Here is a 20,291-nt window from a genome sequence, read left to right on the forward strand (position 1 = left end):
GTTTCCTGGGCACAGCAATTTCCATCCCATCTTTTTCTGGCTCTGACATCCCATTTACACCAGGGCTGTGGCCCCAGCTCAAGATCCTGTAGTCTGTCCGGTTAAGGTAGCTCTGGAGGTGACAGAGGTGAAGAAGACACGATGTGAGTTAAAATCAAGCCCATTGTCTCCCACAGTCTGCACCCAAAATCAAGAGACTGGGCTATGTTACAACTGCAAGTCTTTATTAGGATGTTTCGTTTTTACCTGTTGTATGGGTATCATTTGCACTTCCTCATTTCATGTCTGGAAAAATCAGGAAAATGGTAGTATCAAAAAAGAACATTTTGTTTGAGGTGAGCAGGAGGAGGAGCTGGTTCGGTTTCAGCTACGTGTTCTCAAGCCTTTCCTCCTCTTCACGTTTTCATTTAGAGCGAGAAAAAAATGAAAGCCGTCTGAAAGATGTAAAATCTTGCCCGCTGAATTGTTTGCCCTAATAATATACTACATTTTTTCACTGCGTCTTCACAGCATAAAGCCTTTTTCATTAGAGACAGATCACAAGATTAGCAGTAGAGTCAGACAAGCTAAATAAATTAAGCTGTAGCCTGTGTATCAATCAAACACCCAGCCCCCTCCAAGGATTTCTCTAACTGCGAGGGAGCTTTTCCTTAGGCACCGTCTCAAGGGTTTTTTTTATGTCCAGAGAGAACCACTTGAAAGGAGCTCTATGACTTTTCGATGGCAATTATAAAAACTACATTTCACATGTTGGGTGATTAATGGGGCTGTTACTTTTGCTGAGTTCACTCTGTTTTATTGCGTCAGGGTTTTTCCCTCCATGGTTTCTCTGGTAAAACGACAACTAGTTCTTGCAAAATGGCATCGAGCCTCTCTTCCAAATGATCAAGGGGAGCAGAAAGAAGGACCTTGGGTTTCCCAGCTCCGTACTTGCATATCCACTTGCTGATTTTTCTGGGGCTGCCACATTCATACTGACAAATGGCCTCACAAAGCCCATAAAGGACAACATTTGCAGCTGGGAGATGAGCAGGCTGCCTCCTGAAACCGCACTGCCTAGCTCTTCACCTTCCCCTGCCTCCCCTTCACAGCCACTAACCCTTTGCCATATACATTTAAAAGGAAAAGTAAATACCTTTTCCTGTGCTCCTCAGCTGTATTTATTTGCTCCTGGCGGCTTGCCCTGAGGCTCCAGAGATGTCTCTAAAGCCTATTTATTTTCCTTTTGCCTCCTGCTAGCTAACTTTACAGCAGTGCTAATATGGCCCAGAAAGCTCTGTCAGTCAGCGAGCAAACTGCAAAGGCTTTATTTTAGAGGGCATATCAGCATTACACCAGGTGCGTGCGCCAAGCAGAGCCTCAAGAGCTCTGGGAACACTGGGTAAAGAGCCAGACAATGCAAGATAGTAGGCAAATCTGTTTAAAAGGAGGTAGGGTTTAATTTTAGAGCTAAATAAATACCAGTGCTAGGTATTTATCACCTTTTGTAGCCAGAAAAATTTGGCCTTTAATTACCCTGTCGTAGCAGTGTTGCTGAAAAGGGATTTAAGGTGTAAGAGATCACTTTCCACATGTGTATTTATCCACACGCTGTTACTCTTTGTCCCGAGAGGGGTTTATATTAAATGTCATTCTTTCTATCTCTATTTGTCATATCTGAAGTAATACGCCATTCTCCTCCTTCAGTTAAACTGCAACGTGCTCTTGTATACCTGTGCTCAAGGCAGTATTTAGGATTTGCTTTCCAATCAGCAGTTTTTCAGGGCTTTTCCCAAAGTTGCTCACATTCTCCGATCCTCTGGAAATTGTCTCCTTTGATGTAGATTTATCCTCTCCGTGGTGAATTTTAAAAGAGGGTTCAGCAGCCTTAAAGCACCACACAACACTCCCAAGTCCTTGAACACAAAACAATGCATCAAAGGGCCAGCGAGGCTGTTTTGGGACAGCATTGAGTTACAGGAGTCCCTTGGATGCCATTCTTGCCTTGGCCCCAGTGGTGGGTGCTTGGTTGCAGGTGAAAGGGCTCCTGCCCCGTCCCGTTCTCCCACGTGCAGCGTGGGATGCTCTTCACTGGTGAGGCTGAGCTCGTCCTGCTCGCAGGGGATGTAGAGAAGCTGGGGAAATATTGGAGCAGACGTCTCAGGTGAGAGGCTGGTGGCATCTGTGTGCCAGGGCACATCACGATTGCCCTGATCCTCAGGGTGGAGCTGAAGGGTCATCTTAGCTCATGTGAGCTGTCCTCCACATAGAATCACAGAATCACTAAGGTTGGAAAAGCCCTCCAAGATCACCTGGTCCAACAATCCCCCTACCACCATCACCCACTAACCCATGTCCCCAAGCACCACGTCCAACCTCTCCTTGAACACCCCCAGGGACGGTGACTCCACCACCTCCCTGGGCAACCCGTCCCAGTGCCTGACTGCTCTTTCTGAGCAGAAATGTCTCCTCATTTTCCAACCTAAATCATGTGCTCCACATCAGTCCTCTGCCTCATCCTGCTTATCCGTAACCCCTCAGGATGATCAGAGCTGTCACTTCTGGGCTGGAGGTTGCCTCATCTGCATCCTCCTGGTCGCAGGGAGGCACATGGGCTGGGGACTGACTCACCGACAGCATGGCTTATGTGTTGGTGAGGCCTCAAAAGCAATCCTGAGTCCTGGCAGGCTGCGACCTCAACCCCTCTGCATCCAGGAGTAGTGCCAAGAACTGGGGCAAATCATCCCCTTTTCCTACCAAAAGAGAAAACCCCCATAGGAAGCTGCTCAGTGTTTTAGAAAGGATGGGTTCTGGCCACCCTCACAGCTCAGAGATGGACCAGTGCTGCTCACACTGCATTGCAAGCGACAGAATTCAGAAACCTGGATGGTGGCAAATTTGGGCACCGTGAAAGTAAGCAGGGCTCCCCGTTGGTGCTGGTGGCAGGGTGCAGGGTATCGTGTTGTGATAAACCTAACACAAAGCTATTGGTAATGGCTGGGAAACTTATTCTTAATTCTGCCTTCACAGGGCTCTGAAAAAGACTATAAGCTGTGGGTGATTTCAGGAAGAGAAGATGCTCCGTACCCTCTTATTGGTAAGCTGTTGGCATGATTTTATTTTTCAGTGTTCATTCATTAGTTTTTAGTGCTGAAGGAAGCAAGAAATGCAGAGAATACTGACGTGAAGCTTCCTCTTTATTTTTTTCCCCCGTTTTTCCTCTTACTTCCCCGTCATGCAAGTTTGCCTATTTTGTGAGCTAGTCAGATGCTGATCTTTTGTTTAGAAGAGCAGTTGGGTCTGGTTGTGCCATATTCACTGGAAAAAGTTCATTTATTCCTGCACCGTTTTTGCTGTTTTCAGCTGCGTGAGCCTCCGTCTTTGTACAGATCCAGCCTCTCCACTCCCCCTCCTCCTTCCCTGGAGCTGCTCCAGCTCTACTGTATTTCTTCCTCCATTTCCATAGCGTTGTTTACTCTGCCCCCCTCCTCAGCACAACTCGGCAGAGTTTTGAGAAACATTCCCTGCTTCCACAACTCAAGAAGCACTTTCCAGCCCTGTGTTTCCCTTCCTGGCTGACAGCTCCCCTCTGACTAGGAGCAAACTGTTGCTTATTCGCTTTCTCAAATGGTTTTGAAAACATTCCCTCGCCAGGAATCAACTCAAAGCTGAGAAGTGATGGGATGGGGTGATTTAATTTTGGCCCGTGGTTCACCGAGAATAAATCCCTTCCCATTATTAAGAACCCTGCCCCATAGAAGCCCGCATTACTCATGCTAGGTAAGAGTTCACAGACGATTAGAACAGGAAAAATATGTGGATTTTCTGTTTTCCTCCTGCAAATCTAACCCTGGTAAATCTTAGCATTCCTTCTCAAAGCAGCCTCAACTACAAATGCTTTGCTGGAGTCAGACAACATTAATATTTATAAAATGTCTAACCTGCACACCTTATAGACACTGCAAGCTGGTTTGTCTTTGAAACGTACCAGACTTTGACTTTTAGACTGTTCTGTGTAGCTCAGTCTGATAAAATCACAGCTGGGGTTTTGAATGCAGAACCAGAGAGTTCGGAAATGGGGAAGACCCTTTTTAGCCAACTGACCCTTTCACTGCAAATTCAGTGTACAGCCTTTGGAAAAGAAGAATCTGACAGCAAAATTATGCTGCTCCTGATATTTACACAAAGGTTTATCACATGAGGCCGGCTTTTAGCATAGGTGTGCATCAGAGGCAGCATTCAGCTCTGCTTCAGTTTCACTCCACCTCGAATGCCAAACGTTGTTTCTTCCACTAGCAGCATTCAAGTCGAAGTGCAAGCTAACTAAAACTTCCCAGCTTCAGATTTAATATGTTTCAACTGCCCCATCCTTGGACAGGTCCACAAAACTATCTTTCTGCTGGCATTTTTGAAAGCTCCCCCTGGAATGAATTACCTCTCTGTAGTCCCTGGAGATGCTGGGTAGTGCAGCCTGCAGCTCGTCTGCCTCAGCCCCGTGATGAACGCTTCCTTCCTGCCCCAGCCTCAGGCAGGAACCGTGATTGTGCCTCTTTTGGCTGCACCGAAGGTGCTTGCACTTACCACGGAGAGGCAGGGGAGATCACTTCCACTCTGGATTTTGTTGGTTTTGCGGGCTCAGCAAAAATTTGACAGGCGACTGCTCCCAAAATCGCATTTCTTGCCAGAACCGTGTGAGAAGCGAGTACCTGAACTTGGAGCAGTGCGAGTAAAGTGGTCGAAAGAATGAACGCTGATTGCAGAAATAGTCACTTGTATTTTTCTGACCGGCCTTTATGTGATACAGCTGTAACAGGCCTGAGTCTCCTTTCACATCTGTCTAGCTACCCTGAACGCAGTAACTTCGTATCAGCCAGTATGTGATTTGTGCCAGTGTAAATATGCAGAAAAGCATCAGTTCTGAGGTTACCAAAAAATTGCTGCTGGCCAGCATGCAAAATCTGCTTTTCCTCTGAGATAGATGTGAGTTTTGCAAGTCTCCAGCCAATCCAACCCCAGACAATGACAACTTCTCTCTGCACAGGCCACGAGTACCCCTTTGGCATTAAGATCAGCCACATTCGCGACGCGATGCCCCACGGGTCGAAGCACTGTGCCTGCCCCCGGCAGCTCCAGGGATCCTTCCTGACGGAGCAGCTGCCCCAGGAGCTGCAGTGCCAGTTCGTGCTGAAGCCCAGCCGCCTGGCCGAGAGCCCGCCGCTGCACGGTACGTCGCCCTGCCTGCCAGCATCCTTCCTCCACAGCCTGCCCACGTCCTGGCTCTGCTGCGGGATGCCAACGCGCTGGGACAGGGGTGGGAGGCGAAGAGGAGCGGGCAGATGTTGGCTCCAGCTGCACGGGGATTCTGCTGTGTAGCTCTCTGTGATCTGAGCGTGCTGCTGTATGTGTGCCGTTTTTGTAAGTTACATTTTGACAAGCCGCCTGTCAAGGGGTTGCTCTAAAACCTACAAAAGAAAGACAAAATCTCACCCCTGCAGTTTTTTTTGAAGTCTATTAGCTGGGCTTCTCCCTGCAGCCCTCGCTGTGCTCTGTAGCAAGGCAGGGTGGTTCAATGGTTCACTGTCAAGGCTTCACTTTGGCACAGAATTCCCATACAACACTTGGCAACATCCTTTATCTGAACAAGGTGCTAAACAAGCACCCACCTCCCTCAGCAGGACCCCTCACATGGCACAGCCTGGGCATGAATTTGAGAACCTAGACAAAGTGAGCAAATACAACTTCTTTATTTCAGTTCTCCCTTAGTAAAATGAAGATAGTAATATTTTCTCCTTTCTTTGGCCTTGATCCTGCAAAAATATGAGCACCTGCTCTCTGTTTTGCACTCTGTTGTCAATGACACAGTGACTACTCACTGCTCGTGAGTAAAACATGAACTCTCCATCGTATAAAAAGAGATGGAGAGCAACTTTTTGCTCGGGCAGACAATGACAAGACAAGAGGGAATGGTTTTAAACTAAAAGAGGGGAGATTTAGGTAAGGTATAAGGAGGAAATTCTTCCCTCAGAGGGTGGTGAGGCCCTGGCACAGGTTTCCCAGAGAAGCTGTGGATGCCCCACCCCTGGCAGTGTTCAAGGCCAGGCTGGATGGGTCTTTGGGCAACCTGGGCTGGTGGGAGGTGTCCCTGCCCATGGCAGGGGGTTGGAGTTAGACAGTCTTTAAGGTCCCTTCCAACCCAAATCATTCTGTGATTCTATGAAAACAGATGAGTAGATCTTGACAAGACTGGGGCATTAGACTACAAACTCTGTACGATGAGGATGCATCCCATGATGTGTTTTTATTTTTGCTTAACACGCTATCACACTAAGCTTAATTAGGAGCTCTGCCCTAGCTCACCATTAATGACTGTACACTAATAAAAAGCACACTTCATTATCCTATGCAAGCCCCAATAGCCAAGATCTCCCACAATGTACGAGTAGAATCCATTTGTAATGTTTTTAGAAATTAAATATAGCAAGGTTATATCAGTGCCTATTACAAATTATTCGGGAAATTGATTGCATTTTATATAAATTAATTTCCTTTCCATGCTCCTTCATCCCCCCCCTCCCTGGTAATTTGTATCGTATATTACTTCACGGCATATTTCAAGAGTGAGGCAATCTAGCGAAGGGGTGTAATTAGGTTTACAGGCCCCGCTTGGCAGCTGACATTGACTGGCAAGAGAAAATAGGAATGCAAATCAGCCCCGTAAAGCCCCAGCACAGATGTGTTGTCAGCAGCGCCCTGCGAGCCGCGGGAGGGGAGGCCGGGCTGGCGTGGGGCAGCAGACGCCTGGGGCAGGCTGCGAGTTGTGCTCAGGGATGGGATACACAGGAGGAGGAGAGGCTTTTTCTGCTTTCATCCTTGGCTGGCAGAACCTTTCCGAGTGATGCATAGGGCTGGCTGCTTGCAAAGCAGATTGTTTTGCTGCTCGTGTGCTCTTCACGCCTCCTGCTCACCTGTTTTGGTTTGGGAAAATGGAGAAGGGTACCCGCCTGCAAGCCAGGGCTGTGATCTGGTTTGGGGCTTGTCTTCTGATCAGCGAGCCAGGAGCTGTGGTGTTGTTGGGGACCACCAGGCACAGCACCACGTGCAGGGCAGCTCGCAGGGAGAAGGGTCTGGGAGCCCACGCTTTGCTGCCCACCTGCCGTGTAACCCTCCCTCCATCCCTCCATGGAAATCCAGCCTGGGACAAGAGGCCGTACCTCCTCCTCAAGCAGTGATTGCTGTTCTGGTGGTGGGACTTACCTGAGCCCTGAGATAATTCTGTTGATTTTTCCTTAAAATGTGATAAAACCTGGAAACCGAGATTGAGCAGCACCTCCAGCAAGGCTCTCAGCTGACGCCTGCGGTTTGACTTGAAGGAACTGACTGCTCTCAGTGGCTCATCTGCCATCCAAATTGTTATTTAATCGTCTGTTAGAAGAGAAAGCAAAATGTAAGCAAGGTGGTCTCAATACAGAAAGGAGGTCTTTGAAAGAAAATCCCTTTCTGCTTGAAAAGGGATTTTCTGTTTGAAAGGGATTTGGTCAGAAAGGCTGCTGGGTTTTTGAAGAGATCTGAGGTTTTCTTGGGAAGTTTCAGTCTATAGGCAGAGGAAATGGCACTTGAGTGGCTGAGACACTACAATGAATGGACTAAATTCCCTCATATAAAATACGAGTAGAATTGATCCCTAGGCAGATGGCTGTTGTTGTGAGCTCTGAGCAGGATCTGCAACCAAAGTAGTGTTTTTTTTTCTTCTGATTCTGGGCTGGGAATTATCCCCCATAGCCAGGCCTGGGGTGCAGCGCTGGCATTTCCCTGTGGAAGTTGTGCATCTGTCTGGGCTGAGAGGAGGCTGGGCACCCAGTGTAACTTCGCACAGGTTCAAGAAAAGAAAGTGCACGTCCTCCCTTTCCCATCTCTTCTTTGCCCTGACACTTCTCAAACCTCTTCGAAGCAGGGATAGGAAACACATGAGCTCTGTTATTGGTGAGTGTTGATTTTGTGAGCGAGGTGGCATTTCGCTGCTGTGCATTAGTTGTTGGTTTGCATCCTGGTTTGTTGAAGACCACCACTCAAGATTTTCCTCCTGCCCCAGGAGAACTGCATTCAAGCAGTTTCCCCTCGGTCACCTTGTCCGTTTGGGCTTTGGCTTTCAGGAGTGGAGCAAACAGTGAGAGACTTAAGGTCTTTAAGACTTTTTTCCTTGTTATTTCTGCTATTCCTTTGTCTCCAAAATAGGATCTCTCCTTAATTTTTACTCCTGCTAGATCTACAGGTCTACCAGAAAAAAAACAAACAAACAAACAAACAAAAAAAAACATCAAAATGTATTTGTGACTGGGTGACTAGAACTGCAAGAGGCACAGTCACATGCTCATGTCCTGCTCATCCGAAAGAAAAAATGTTGTTTTGAAAGTTTTTCTTCGTTATGTTCTCCCAAAAAAAGACGTGTCAAGGAAAGCCTCAGACATTGCCAAGCTGATATTTCATGGAGCTTTGGACTGCTTAAAATGTATGTCCTCGTTACTTTTTATGAAAAGAATTTTTCATCGGGCTTTAGCATTCATATGCTCACATTTTGCATTAAACTGTAACTTTTCATCCCGTAAACCGCTAGTGAAAAGACTTCCACCCATTCCCGAAGGGAGCATGATCCTCCAGAATGGAATGATGTATAACAGAAAATCACTATTGGGGCTAAAAAATGCATGAAATGAAGTACAGGAGAAAAAAAATGTGGTCTTATACTGCAGTCCATGCTTCTGCAAGCCTTGCTTCTACCCTCTGCCCTCCACAGCAGCAGAAAGCTGAATGTTTGACCCGGTGAAAGAACCAGCTGATAGCAAGGTGCATAGGGTGGGTGAGCTACTAAATCGAAGCTGAGTGGCTTTGAAGACGTCTAGAAAAGGAAAAACATGTTGGAATAAGTTTTTCCCACTTAGCACGTCCATTGGAAATGGTGTCAGCTCCCCTTGAACAGTAGCCCGTGCTTTTAAGAAGCATTTAACTCACGGATGTTGAGAGAGGTCACGTTAAAAACCTCTGGGTCTTAACATCACTATTTCCTTCTTCATGCACTGCAAACAAGGGCTTCAATTAGCGGTGCTCTTTAGCTGTCTCCTGAAATGCATTAAAATAAATGAAGACCAATGGAGCCCATCGGCATGCTGGCAGCGTGCTGAAATGCCATCTGGAAGGCGTTGATCAAAGGGCAGGCAGCATCCCTGAGCCGTGGTCAGTGAGGACACGCTGCTTCTGCAGAGAGGAGAGCAAAGGTGGCAGCTTCTCATAGCCTGACAACATCTCACCCAGTCGGTGAGGGGGAACGGGCTAAAGATGCCCCAAGAGGAGGTTTGGGTTGGATATTAGGAAGAACTTTGTTACCGAAAGGGTTGTGAGGCATTGGAACGGGCTGCCCAGGGAAGTGGTGGAGTCACCATCCCTGGAGGTCTTTAAAAGACGTTTAGATGTAGAGCTTAGGGATATGGGTTAGTGGGGACTGGTTAGTGTTAGGTCAGAGGTTGGACTTGATGATCTTGAGGTCTCTTCCAACCTAGACATTCTGTGATTCTGTCATTCTCTGGTGTTACTTGTGGAGAGCATCTCCCGCATTGCCAGCAGACCTAGGACGCCTCCGGATGGTCAGCCAAGGTGAGGGCCGTGGTGTTTATTTACCCATTTTTACCAGACAAGGTCTGCGGCCCACACCTCCATGGGAAGCCGCCGGGCTGAGGTTCACCATCCTGCACTGAGGGGAGGTGCTGGAGCCATGCTGGAGCCGTGCAGTGCAGGTCTTGGTGAGCCTCTTCAGAGTGTGGGTAGGGCAGCACAGTCTCCACATGCACACACGCACAGGTATGCACGTGGGGGATTAGGCTGAGCCGGGTGCCAAGGAGTTGGTTTGGTTCGTGTCATTTTTTCCTTTGAAACCATAGTAGCCACGGCAAAACAAACACTGGAATTAGGATTGAAATGCATTTCTTCTAATAAACGCCTCTCTCTTTTCCCAGACTTGAGCCAAAAGTCGTTTAAAAGGAAAAGATCTATCATAAACTGGGCTTTTTGGCGTGGCCCAGGCACTCACTTGGACAACGTGCCCCTCTCCTCAACATCTGCTGCTCCTGGGAAGCTCTTTGGCCTCTTGCTAACAGCCATCTGTGAGGATGACAACCTGCCCAAACCTCTCTTGGTGAGTCCCAGGCTCGGGGCTGGTCTTATAGTGGTGGAATTTCTTTGAGAACATGGGGATGCTGTTAAATGGGACACTGAAACTACTTGAGCAGAGCAAACAGAAGGAAGCCTCATTTATGCTTCCCAGCAAGAACTTGGGTTTTTAACATACGCTGTGATCAGCCCTGGTCGGTACCAGGCAGCCTGAGAAGTGTGTGATGGGCCAACTCCTCCAGGCTGTTGCTTCCTTACAGCTTCCTTACAGCTCCCTAATCCTCACTCACACTCTGTAAGTACACACCATGCTCATGCACATTTCTTAAACCACTCCCAAAGTCTCTGTAAAACCCCTAACTCCAATCAGGTTGTGCCTGCTGCCCACTGCAGGCAGCCCATGCTTGTATAGAAATGCCTCCTGCCCTTAAGCAGGCAGCTTCAGAGCCTTTCTTGGAGGCATCCCAGCACTCTGGGTCCTCATTTTTGATCTGGCATCGCCACTGCAAAAACACTTGGCATAGCTGGAGGCTTCAGGAACTCCTCAGCATCTTTTCACCCTGTGTCAAGCAAGTGCTCGTGCTGTGGGTGCCCAAAACTCCCTCTCCACCCAGTCCAGGGACAGCAGAAACATCCCAGAGCCCATCCTAGGCACAATTAAGGCAGATGTGTAGCGTTTTTTTGGTCATGAGGGTGTCCTGAGGACTGCCCTGTTATTAATGCAGTAATTGAAGTGTTTGTGGAGGGGGAGTGAAGAGCGCCCACCATGATCCCTGCAGGACTGGGCCCTTCCTCTTAGCAGGCTGCCTCCCAGCTGGCACAGCTCGCCAGAACCCCACTGAAATCAGTGGGGTTACATCAGTTTGTAGTAACAGATGGTTTGTCTCCAAAGCTTGTGCTTGATGCTTCATCATAGCCCAAATAGTGAATCATACCAGGACTTTTTGAGTCTTGTAATAGCATTGGGTTTTAGTTCCTTTCAAGGGGGAATTGTACATTTTTATCATTTAGGTTATTTAAGTAAGCCTGCCAGAGATGGGCTCAGTAAGAATCTGGTCTCTCTTTTCCTCCGTCTAAGAGAGGAGCCAGTGCTGCATTTTGGAAATTTTTCCAAAACATAAATATTCAGAAATTTATATCTAAGTTACATCTAACATATCTAAGTTACTAAGTATAGCATCAGAGCTTGGTAGACTTCGTGGTTTGAATCTTAACACACTGTGTTTATGCCCAAAATACAACTCGCTTTTGATTTCTCATGCGTCTCTGGAGAATGGAAAACTGCATCCAAGGTACTGTGTGGGCTACACCTGCAAGAGAAGAGAAACATCAGGGCTGAATGCTGCAGGCGTGTTCAGTAGCCCTGCTGCAAAGCCCTGCGCTCACTTTCACAGCTGAAGAGCTCTCTTTTAGGCATCGCTACACCAAATTGTCTTACACCTGTAGCTTCATTCATGTGTTTTGGGTTAATTACTGTACGAGGACCTTCCCCGTTTTATTTTGTGGGCATTCTATTCAAAAAAAAAATAAAATTTAAAGTGTTTGTTCAGGCAAACACTTCTCCCACCATCCCTTTTGATAAGTTGGTCCTCAGAGCACTGCGTGCCTGCACATCATTCAGAGGCTGTCTGCATGCGTTTTCCCTCAAAAGAGACAAACCTGACAAATCCTACCTTGCTCGGAACACGGCTGCAGAGAAGTGATCAGCGTGTCTGAGAGGCACCCCAGACGAGGCTGCAGAGAATGAAACAGCCGGGAAAAACTCTGTCATCTTCTCTTCTGCTCATTTTCCTCTCTTATTTAGCAGAAGAAAGCAGGCCCTCGTGTTATTTTAGAAGCTGAAATCTACTTGTTTCCCCTGAGCTGCTTGCAAAATCCAGCTCTGATGTGGAAGTGCGGATGGATATTAACAAAAGAAGCACTTTCCAGCTTGGATAACATCTCCTTTCTCCAGACCTCAGGCTGATAAGTTGGAACAGGAGTCTTCCTCTCTGGTCAGTGCTCATACCAAGCACACTGACAAGTGGGGAGGATTTTTTGTCTTCCTGCAAAGGGCACTGCGTTAGGCACACGTAGCCTTTTCCCATACCACAGTGTTTATTTATTTCAGTGACTTGGCTAAAACTTGTACAAATCCTGGAAGAGATCATTCACAAGGTTCGTGCTCCTCAGTGGTGGCACCGTGTTTTTGAAGGGACATTTTCCAAAATCCTTCTCTGGACCATAGCTTTGCTGTGCAGTTTGGCATAGCCTGGAGGGTGAGCCTTGATTTGCCTTTAACTTGTGAGCTTTTTGAGGACTCGGAGGTTCTTGCCTGTGTCAAAAGTGGTAAAACCACACTTCAGTGGTGCTGGACAATAAAATATGTCTCTGAGAAAGCCTCTCTGCCTTTTGATTTTGTTTAGGACATGCTTTCCCTCCTCTACCAAGAAGGTCCTTCCACCGAGGGTATTTTCAGACGCTCTGGAAGTGCAAAAACCTGCAAAGAACTCAAGGAGAAGCTCGATTCGGGTGCCGAAGTGGACTTAGCCTGTGAATCCATATTTGTGACAGCATCTTTGTTTAAGGTACGTGAAGAACGTTCCTTTCTCCCTTTTGGGGTGAGAGCAGCACAGATCCTGGGCACAAACAAGTCGGGCTTTTCACCAGGGCCAGGCCCAGAGGGGAGTTGTTAGGCTGAATTAAGAATGGGCTGGCACATGAACATGAGGGCCACTGAGGGAAGCTGCCACTGGATTAGGATGGGGAGGAGGAACGGTCAGCTTGTTTTGCTGCCAGCTTTCCTGAGGTCTCAGTTACATCCTGGTCCTGTAACTCTCTTAATCTCTCCTTAAAGTCAATGAAATCCTAGAAAGGCCAGTTTGCAGCCCTGTTTCTTTATTCATCAATAACACATTACACCACAGGCCCTTGTGAACATACAGTGTTGCCTGAAATACTGCGGTTAATTTTCCCATGGATTATCTTTTCTTACAAACTTGTGTGTTAAAATCAATGTTGCTTGTGCAAAAAAGCATCGCACACCTCCAGCAGAACACCAGCCACAAGGAGTGTATTTCTCTTCATATTTTATTACAGTACATCTGTTTATGTATAGCTTTTAGCTTAAAAGAATTTGTAATATCCATTCTCCAGCAAGCATTGCTTTGGGGGAATAGTTTTACCACAGAAAACCATTCTTGCTGCCACATGAGAGGTTTTCGTGGGTGAGACTTACACTGCTGCGTGTCTGCTGGTGGGTTTAGGGCACACCTGTAAGAGCATGAGGGCAGTCACCACATGAGAGCAAATGTGTTATGCATGCACACCATGGCTTCTCTTACCCTAATGTGTTGGGGAAGCTGGGATTTGGGCTTCTTCCCAAGCTGCAACAGTTTGCCTGCCAGTAGTTGAGGTATTTGGAGACAGGAACAGGAAGACTATCCCGGACTGGTACAAATACTCCATTATCAAAAAGGACTCTGCTCAGTGAGGGGCAGGCAGGGATGCCTTGGGGTTCTTATGGTCTGGTGGGGTTGAAGGTTGTCATCTGAGGAGAATAAACAGGGGCTACAGATGGACTCAAGTGATAAGTAAAGGCAGACAAACTGTATCGAAATAACTGGCCCCAATGCAGGTGTTGTTTTTTAGTTCAATAGCAGATGAAGCATCCCAATACCTCTATTTTGATAGGAAAGGGTGAGGACAAGTCAGGAAAATATCCACTTTCAGCATAATTCAAAGAACTTCTTTATCTCAGATGATTTTCTGATGGTTTTGGATGCTGTGTGGATCAAGACGCTTGTCAGCTAGTGCTGTCCTACTGATACATCTTCTTGTATCTGCATAGATTATTCCTGTTTCCTCCCACACTCCAGAACAGCTGTTCACGTTTTCTTCTTCTTTTCTCTGGATAAGGATTTTCTTCGCAACATCCCAGGCAGCATTTTGTCATCCCAGCTCTGTGATAAGTGGGTCTCTGTGATGGATCAAGGAAATAACGAAGAGAAGATAAAAAGCATCCAAAGGTAGAGTTACTTATATTCTCCGTATTCTCTTCCTGTAAAATTATATCCCAGAATGCAGAATCCCAAACACTCAATTTACAACCTGCAATTAAAAACCCACAACTTTAAATAGATGCTAAAAATATCTTTGCATATAACAGAGCATTCAAACACACATTTATATTTAAGGGAGAGCCTGTATGGGGCAAATTTATGACTCTCTTGTCACGCTTTTCTGCCTTTTGTGGATGCCAGTAAATAAATGAAATACTGTTTTTTATTAATAAAATATTTATAATACTTATAAATATGCTGTCCAAGATCTGGATTTCTGCCAGGTACCAAAGCCAGAGTCATCCACAGGGAACCTGGGCATGCTGGGTGACAGAGCAGCTGAAATCAGTTCCTCGTATTTCCCCCTCATTCATCTCAAATTTTAGTGACCATTTTGAAGCCAAGATGGGATTGTAAATAAAACACTGGAGCATAGTGGCAAGGGAATCCTACACACTTGAAGGTGATATAAAACAGAAAGTGGGCAAAGTTTCTGTCATGGGAAGCAGAGCTTTGTACACTAGCTGACCTCATACATACTTCTGTACGTGTATACATGGCTATGGCAACTCGATGGTAGGTAGTGGCAATGGAACTGCTTGGTTAATTGAATAGAGAACTATCAGGCAACTTAAGTGAAACACAGTTTCATGTCATGCATTGCATGTGGTTCATTAGTCTGACAGACTGTAATTTTAATTATCTGTTAGGGTATTTTGTGGCAGCCCAGGAAACTGTTTAGAGATGTGTTATAATGAGGGCAAGCAGCTGAGCAAGAACGCCCCATCAGCACACTACCTGCTTCAATTAGTGGACCGTGTTACCTTGTTCCTGTATTTTCATTGTCTTGACTTGTGTGTATCTATGGAAAATGTTATCTTCAAGGCTTTGGTATTTTCCAGTCACTAATTTGAAGAATTATGTTTGTATATGCTTTCAGGTTAATAGAGCAGCTCCCCAGAGCTAACGTTGTTCTCCTACGTTACATCTTTGGTGTACTACATGGTATAGAAATGCGATCTGAAGAGAACCAGATGAATGCATTTAATCTAGCTATCTGCATTGCACCTAGCCTGCTCTGGCCTCCTGTTTCCTCCACTCCTGATATGGAAAGTGAATTCACAAAAAAGGTAGGAGACTGCAGTGTACTAAGCAAAAATAACCATCTTCCTCTTCAAACAATCTGTTGCTTACAAATGTGAAAATAGTTAGTACCCCTTCAGATCCTTGTCCTCTTACCACGGTTCCACAAACATTCATCGATTCATTCTCATAATCTGCCTGGGAGAAGGGGAGAGAGATCAAAAGAGATACCCAGTGCTTTAGCAGAGGACTTCTGTCACCCAAAAGATCTCCTGTTGTTATAGCCTTGAACAGGACAGAGGAAAAATGGAAGATCCATATGCAAGAAGGACAGGAGTATTTGGACCCTATTCCAGGGTACAAAGGGATATGGGTAGGGGAGAGGATTGCAAAAGGTAGCAGGGAAGGAGATAGTGGGGAATTAATGTCATCTGCCTTTACTGAAAAAGATGGAACTTGATGTGATGTGGGAAACACGTGGTAAAAACAACTCTAGAGACAGGGCATAACAGGAGAGATGGGATGATACCCCAGGAGAGGCTACCTTGCTCTCCCTGGCTCCTTCTGTCCTTCTATGGAGCCACATCCCTTCATGCCCCGGCTCAGAGTGCTGGGAGATAGCTCATCGGGATGGCTCATGGCAAGAGCCCCTGGCTGGCCCACCATGGGGAGGTCTGGTACAGGTCGTCTGGGGTAAGCCTCTGCATTGAGACTGTGTTAATCAGGGTACTTCATGGATGGCTGTTGCTCATTTTCTTCCTCTGCATGGTGTGTTTGCCCTGAATGTAGTAATGCAAGAAGTGACAGGACGTCTCTCTGCCGTTGCTTTGTTGCAGATTTCTAGTCTGGTGCAGTTCCTCACTGAGAATTGCTGCAGGATTTTTGGAGAGGAGATTAACTCCCTCTTTGGAGAAATACTGATGACATGCAAGAGAGAAAATGGCTCAGGTAATGCAGATAATGTTTTGATCCCATCAGCTAAACACAGCCAGGCAAAAGATTGATTCACATGGTGTTCCCAGATACCGCTGCTGTCTCCTTCACCTTGCCCAAAGTATTGGTGATAGTGACTCAGCTTACCACAGAGCTAGAGCATACCTCCACGTGCTGTCCCAAATAATCCCCCGTTCCTATTCCAGTCATCTGAGCTACAATGTTTGAAAAATGGGGGGTGTTAGGGAGAAAGGAGGAAAGGATGTAAAGAAGGAAGAAAGGAGGGGAGGAAGAAAGAAGGGAAGGAAGAAAGAAAGAAATCTGGAGAAGGTTTCATCTCAAATACAGAATTTGTGTCCCCGCATGTGTCTTCTCGGAATATTTGAAAGCCATTGATCAACAATGGTTATAATACACCTGTCACATCATTATATGAGTGCTGAAAGCATTATTTATTATCAAAAGAGAGAGATTCTCCAGATTTTTAATGGGACAGGCAGATTTTGCTTTTAGCACAGAAAAGTCACAAAACTGGGGACTGAAACTGTCCAACAGAGTAGTTGACTGATATGCAGCATGTTCCAGAATATCATTAATACCCCTTTCTCTAGCAATGTGGTAACATGGATTTTGACTGGAAGTTCAGGTCCTCCTTAATACATGTCTAAAGCTGCATTTCTACTTCTACTCTGAATGCATTTCTATTCCCTAAGAGTAGAAGAATGTGGAATTGGGCTGAACAGCCAGGTTGCATTCCAGTAATCAATGGAGTACCCCAGGGGGCAATACGGGGTCCAGCCTGGTTTAACATCTTCATTAATGATCTGGACAGTGGGGTGGAGTGCACCCGTAGTAAATTCGTGGATGACATGAAACTGAGGGGAGTGGCTGACTCACCAGAAGGCCCTGCTGTCATCCAGAGGGACCTTGACAGGCTGGAGTGGAGGGCTTACAAGAACCTCATGAAGTTCAGCAAGGAGAAGTGTGGAGTCCTGCAGCTGGGGAGGAACAACCCCAGGCACCAATACATGTACATGCTGGGGGCCACCCAGCTGGAAAGCAGCTCTGCAGAAGAGGACCTGGGAGTCCTGGTGGACACCAAGCTGAACATGAGCCAGCAATGTGCCCTTGCTGCTAAGAAGGCAAATGGTATTCTTCACTGCACTGGGCAAAATATCACCAGCAGGTCAAGGGAGGTGATCCTTCCCTTCTCCTCAGCACTGGTGGGGCCACACCTGGAGTGCTGGGTCCAGTTCTGGGCTCCCCAGTACCAGAGGGACCTGGGCACACTGGAGAGAGCCCAAGGCAGGGCCACCAGGATGATGAAGGCACTGGAGCTGTGAGGAGAGGCTGGGAGAGCTGGGGCTGCTCAGCCTGGAGAAGAGGAGGCTCAGGGGGATCTCATCCGTGTCCCTAAATCCCTGATGGGAGGGTGCAGAGAGGCCGGAGCCAGGCTCTGCTCAGTGACCCCCAGAGAGGCTGTGGGGTCTCCTCCTTGGGGAGCTCCAAAAGCCGCCTGGACGTGGTCCTGGGCAGCCTGCTCTGGGTGTCCCTGCTTGGGCAGGGCTGGCAGCAAACGGCCAGCTGACCTGTGACAGTGCCCCCCAGCCTCAGTCCTTCTGTGATTCTCTGATCTGCTGACTTGCTGTGCTGGGACCGAGAGCTCAGACCCACGGTGGGTTACGGTAGCTGAGCAAATTTTCAGGCAGGCACTGAGGCACGGTAACTGCCCATGTGTGAGCTCTGCTGCAGTGTGAGATAACCCCGCTTAGCATCGCCCTGAGCAAAAGAGATTTGATGTAATGCCAATTACCGCATATATGGAGCAGGGTGCAGGTGTGCACAGCTCAGTTGAGATGAGGTGACTGTTTAAACAGAGACTGGAACTTTTTTCCTAGTGCTGCTCTTAAAAATGTAATTTCTGGAAGACCGTAGAAGCATGAAGTATGCCCTGTTTTCTTCATCTTTCTAGAAGAGGGAAAGAAAGGTTAAATGATGTTTTCACTAACAAAAAGAAACATTCAATAAATTGCTGATTTAATATTCTGTATATAAATTAATGTTCACAGCTGGATTATTTACTGCTGAAGTACTCAAAAAAAAAAACACACACAAAGAAACTTCACCCTTATTTGTCCCATTATCCTGTGTTTCTTGACTGAACTGCTACTTAGCACTCATTCAGTTTTTCCTTTCCAAATTTAGACAGTATTTATTTCTGAAATTACTGACATTGCTGTTTGAAGAGACTTTAACTGACAAATGCTCCTAAAAGTAAAAGATACTAGCAAAAAAAAAAAAGAAAAATGCAGCTGCCTGTCAGCAGGGTCGCTGCCATGCTAACTCTTGGTTTATCCCTGCAGATGTGGCTTCCCTGCACCTGAACGACTCGTCCTACGACAGCCTGGAAAATGAGGCGAACGATGAGGCCGACTCCTCTTCCAGCGACTGGATTAAGAACCGGGATCAGGACAACAGGAGCAGGGAGTCTGTCTTCACCCTGAGCGACGGCGATTCGGAGCAGACAGAGGTGGATGAAATCCAAAGTAAAACCAAATCGAAACAGTTGACGATTTCTGTTGATGTACACCGTAAGTTTTCCTCGCAAGAGAACTCGGAGAAGGAGTCTCTCTGCTCCGGTGCATTGGGCTTCTCTTCAGCAGCTACCTCAGGTGTCCTCAAAGCCTTGAGGAGACACAGGCGCTCCTCAGAGCCCGCGATCGGCCTCCTTGCCCCCAGCTTCACCCACAGTGGTGGCAGTCACGAGAAGGCAGCGCGCAAGGCCAGCTGTGACGTTGTCCTGTCTCACGAAGACGAAGACTATCTTCGTCAGCTTCGGTCATTGCAGATGGAAGGGCAAAAGCTTATCAATCAGAGCTTGATTATAGGGATTAACGTTGGTAAAAGTGACAACACAAACCAAAATGTTGAAAAGAAAGACTTGTCCCACTGCCTCCTGCCTCCAACGCCAGAGGGATTAAATATTTGCTCAGGATTTAGCTCTTCTAGCCTGTCTTCTCCTGGGACATCTCCGTCTGTGTCGTCAATGAGCTCCCTGGACAGTGCTTTCTCTCAGTTTTCAGACCAATCTGTGTTTACCCCAACTGAAACCTCCTCCCCTTTTGATATCAGCACTTTTCAGTCAGTAAAGAAACACGAAGAGACTGCCGCTGATGCGGCCGATGACTATTTGGTCACACCCACCAGGGTGCCACCATCTCCACAACCTACCGAGGCGCTGGCTGAGGGGGGCTTGGTGGAGCCCAACAGCAGGCCAGCAGCCCTGAAACCTACTGAAGGAGTCGACGGCTACTTGATTAAGCCTGACATTCAGCCATTACCTCTGAAAGTCACAGGAAAAGAGAGACTTCATGATCCAAGATCAAAGAGGAGGTCTAGGAGAGCATTACAGCAATCCAAAGTTTGAAGAGACTGACCAAAGCTTTTTTGCGGAGGAATCTTAACGCTTAAAATAAACACCATACAGAAAATGCCTTTGGTGTTAGTGTGTGTTCATTTTAAGTTTAATATCCAGGCTGCTCAAATTTAATTGAGCAGTCCCTGAATTCGTGGGTTTTCTTTTTCTAGGAAACTGTTAATGTTCCCACATAAAGCTTTGCAAGAATATTGTAAGAATAACAAAAATTGCTAAAAGCAAGCAAACAGAAACCTCCTGAAAAATCTGATAAGGTCCCAGGAGCTAAGAGAAGGGACCTGTTCTGTGAGCCTCTCGAGGCAGCAGGGTTCCTGCTGGGACTCTCCCCCTTGACCACTTGTGTGTTGAGCCTTGCGGATGTGGGTCCTGGTCCTTTGTGGTTTTGATGTAGCGTGCAAAGTCAGCGTAGAATCCATAACTGTGGTATTATACTACTGTTCTGAAACTGATAGGTATTACCTTCACTGTCCTCCAAGGAATAAGTGTATTGTTTTCTGTACGTTTCTGAGGTATGTTCAATAGGTGTAGTTATTTCTTTCACACTGCAAAAGAAAGAAAAAAAAATAAGCTCAAAAATATGTAAAGATAAATGCTGAAGCTTGTAACTAACACCTCCCAACTCCGTGTGTTTCTTTTATTGTGCTTCGTTGGCTGTTCTGTTC

The 20,291-nt window shown here is 46.7% G+C and overlaps 1 protein-coding gene across 2 annotated transcripts in view; it reads left to right on the forward strand.

Annotated features, from left to right (window-relative positions):
• Positions 1-19,687, forward strand: part of ARHGAP20 (Rho GTPase activating protein 20) — a 60,170-nt gene extending 40,483 nt beyond the window's left edge. For both annotated transcript variants that reach the window (XM_032208168.1, XM_032208170.1), the window contains 8 exons: positions 3,010-3,076; positions 5,021-5,203; positions 9,984-10,162; positions 12,543-12,704; positions 14,035-14,144; positions 15,118-15,307; positions 16,097-16,208; positions 18,557-19,687. In XM_032208168.1, the coding sequence (XP_032064059.1) occupies positions 3,010-3,076; positions 5,021-5,203; positions 9,984-10,162; positions 12,543-12,704; positions 14,035-14,144; positions 15,118-15,307; positions 16,097-16,208; positions 18,557-19,620 (2,067 nt within the window). In that variant the 3' untranslated portion in view covers positions 19,621-19,687. The remainder of the gene's footprint in view (positions 1-3,009; positions 3,077-5,020; positions 5,204-9,983; positions 10,163-12,542; positions 12,705-14,034; positions 14,145-15,117; positions 15,308-16,096; positions 16,209-18,556) is intronic.
• The last annotated feature ends 604 nt before the right edge of the window (positions 19,688-20,291 follow it).

This window comes from Aythya fuligula, chromosome 1 (genome assembly GCF_009819795.1).
Source record: "Aythya fuligula isolate bAytFul2 chromosome 1, bAytFul2.pri, whole genome shotgun sequence".
NCBI classification, from domain to species: domain Eukaryota; kingdom Metazoa; phylum Chordata; class Aves; order Anseriformes; family Anatidae; genus Aythya; species Aythya fuligula.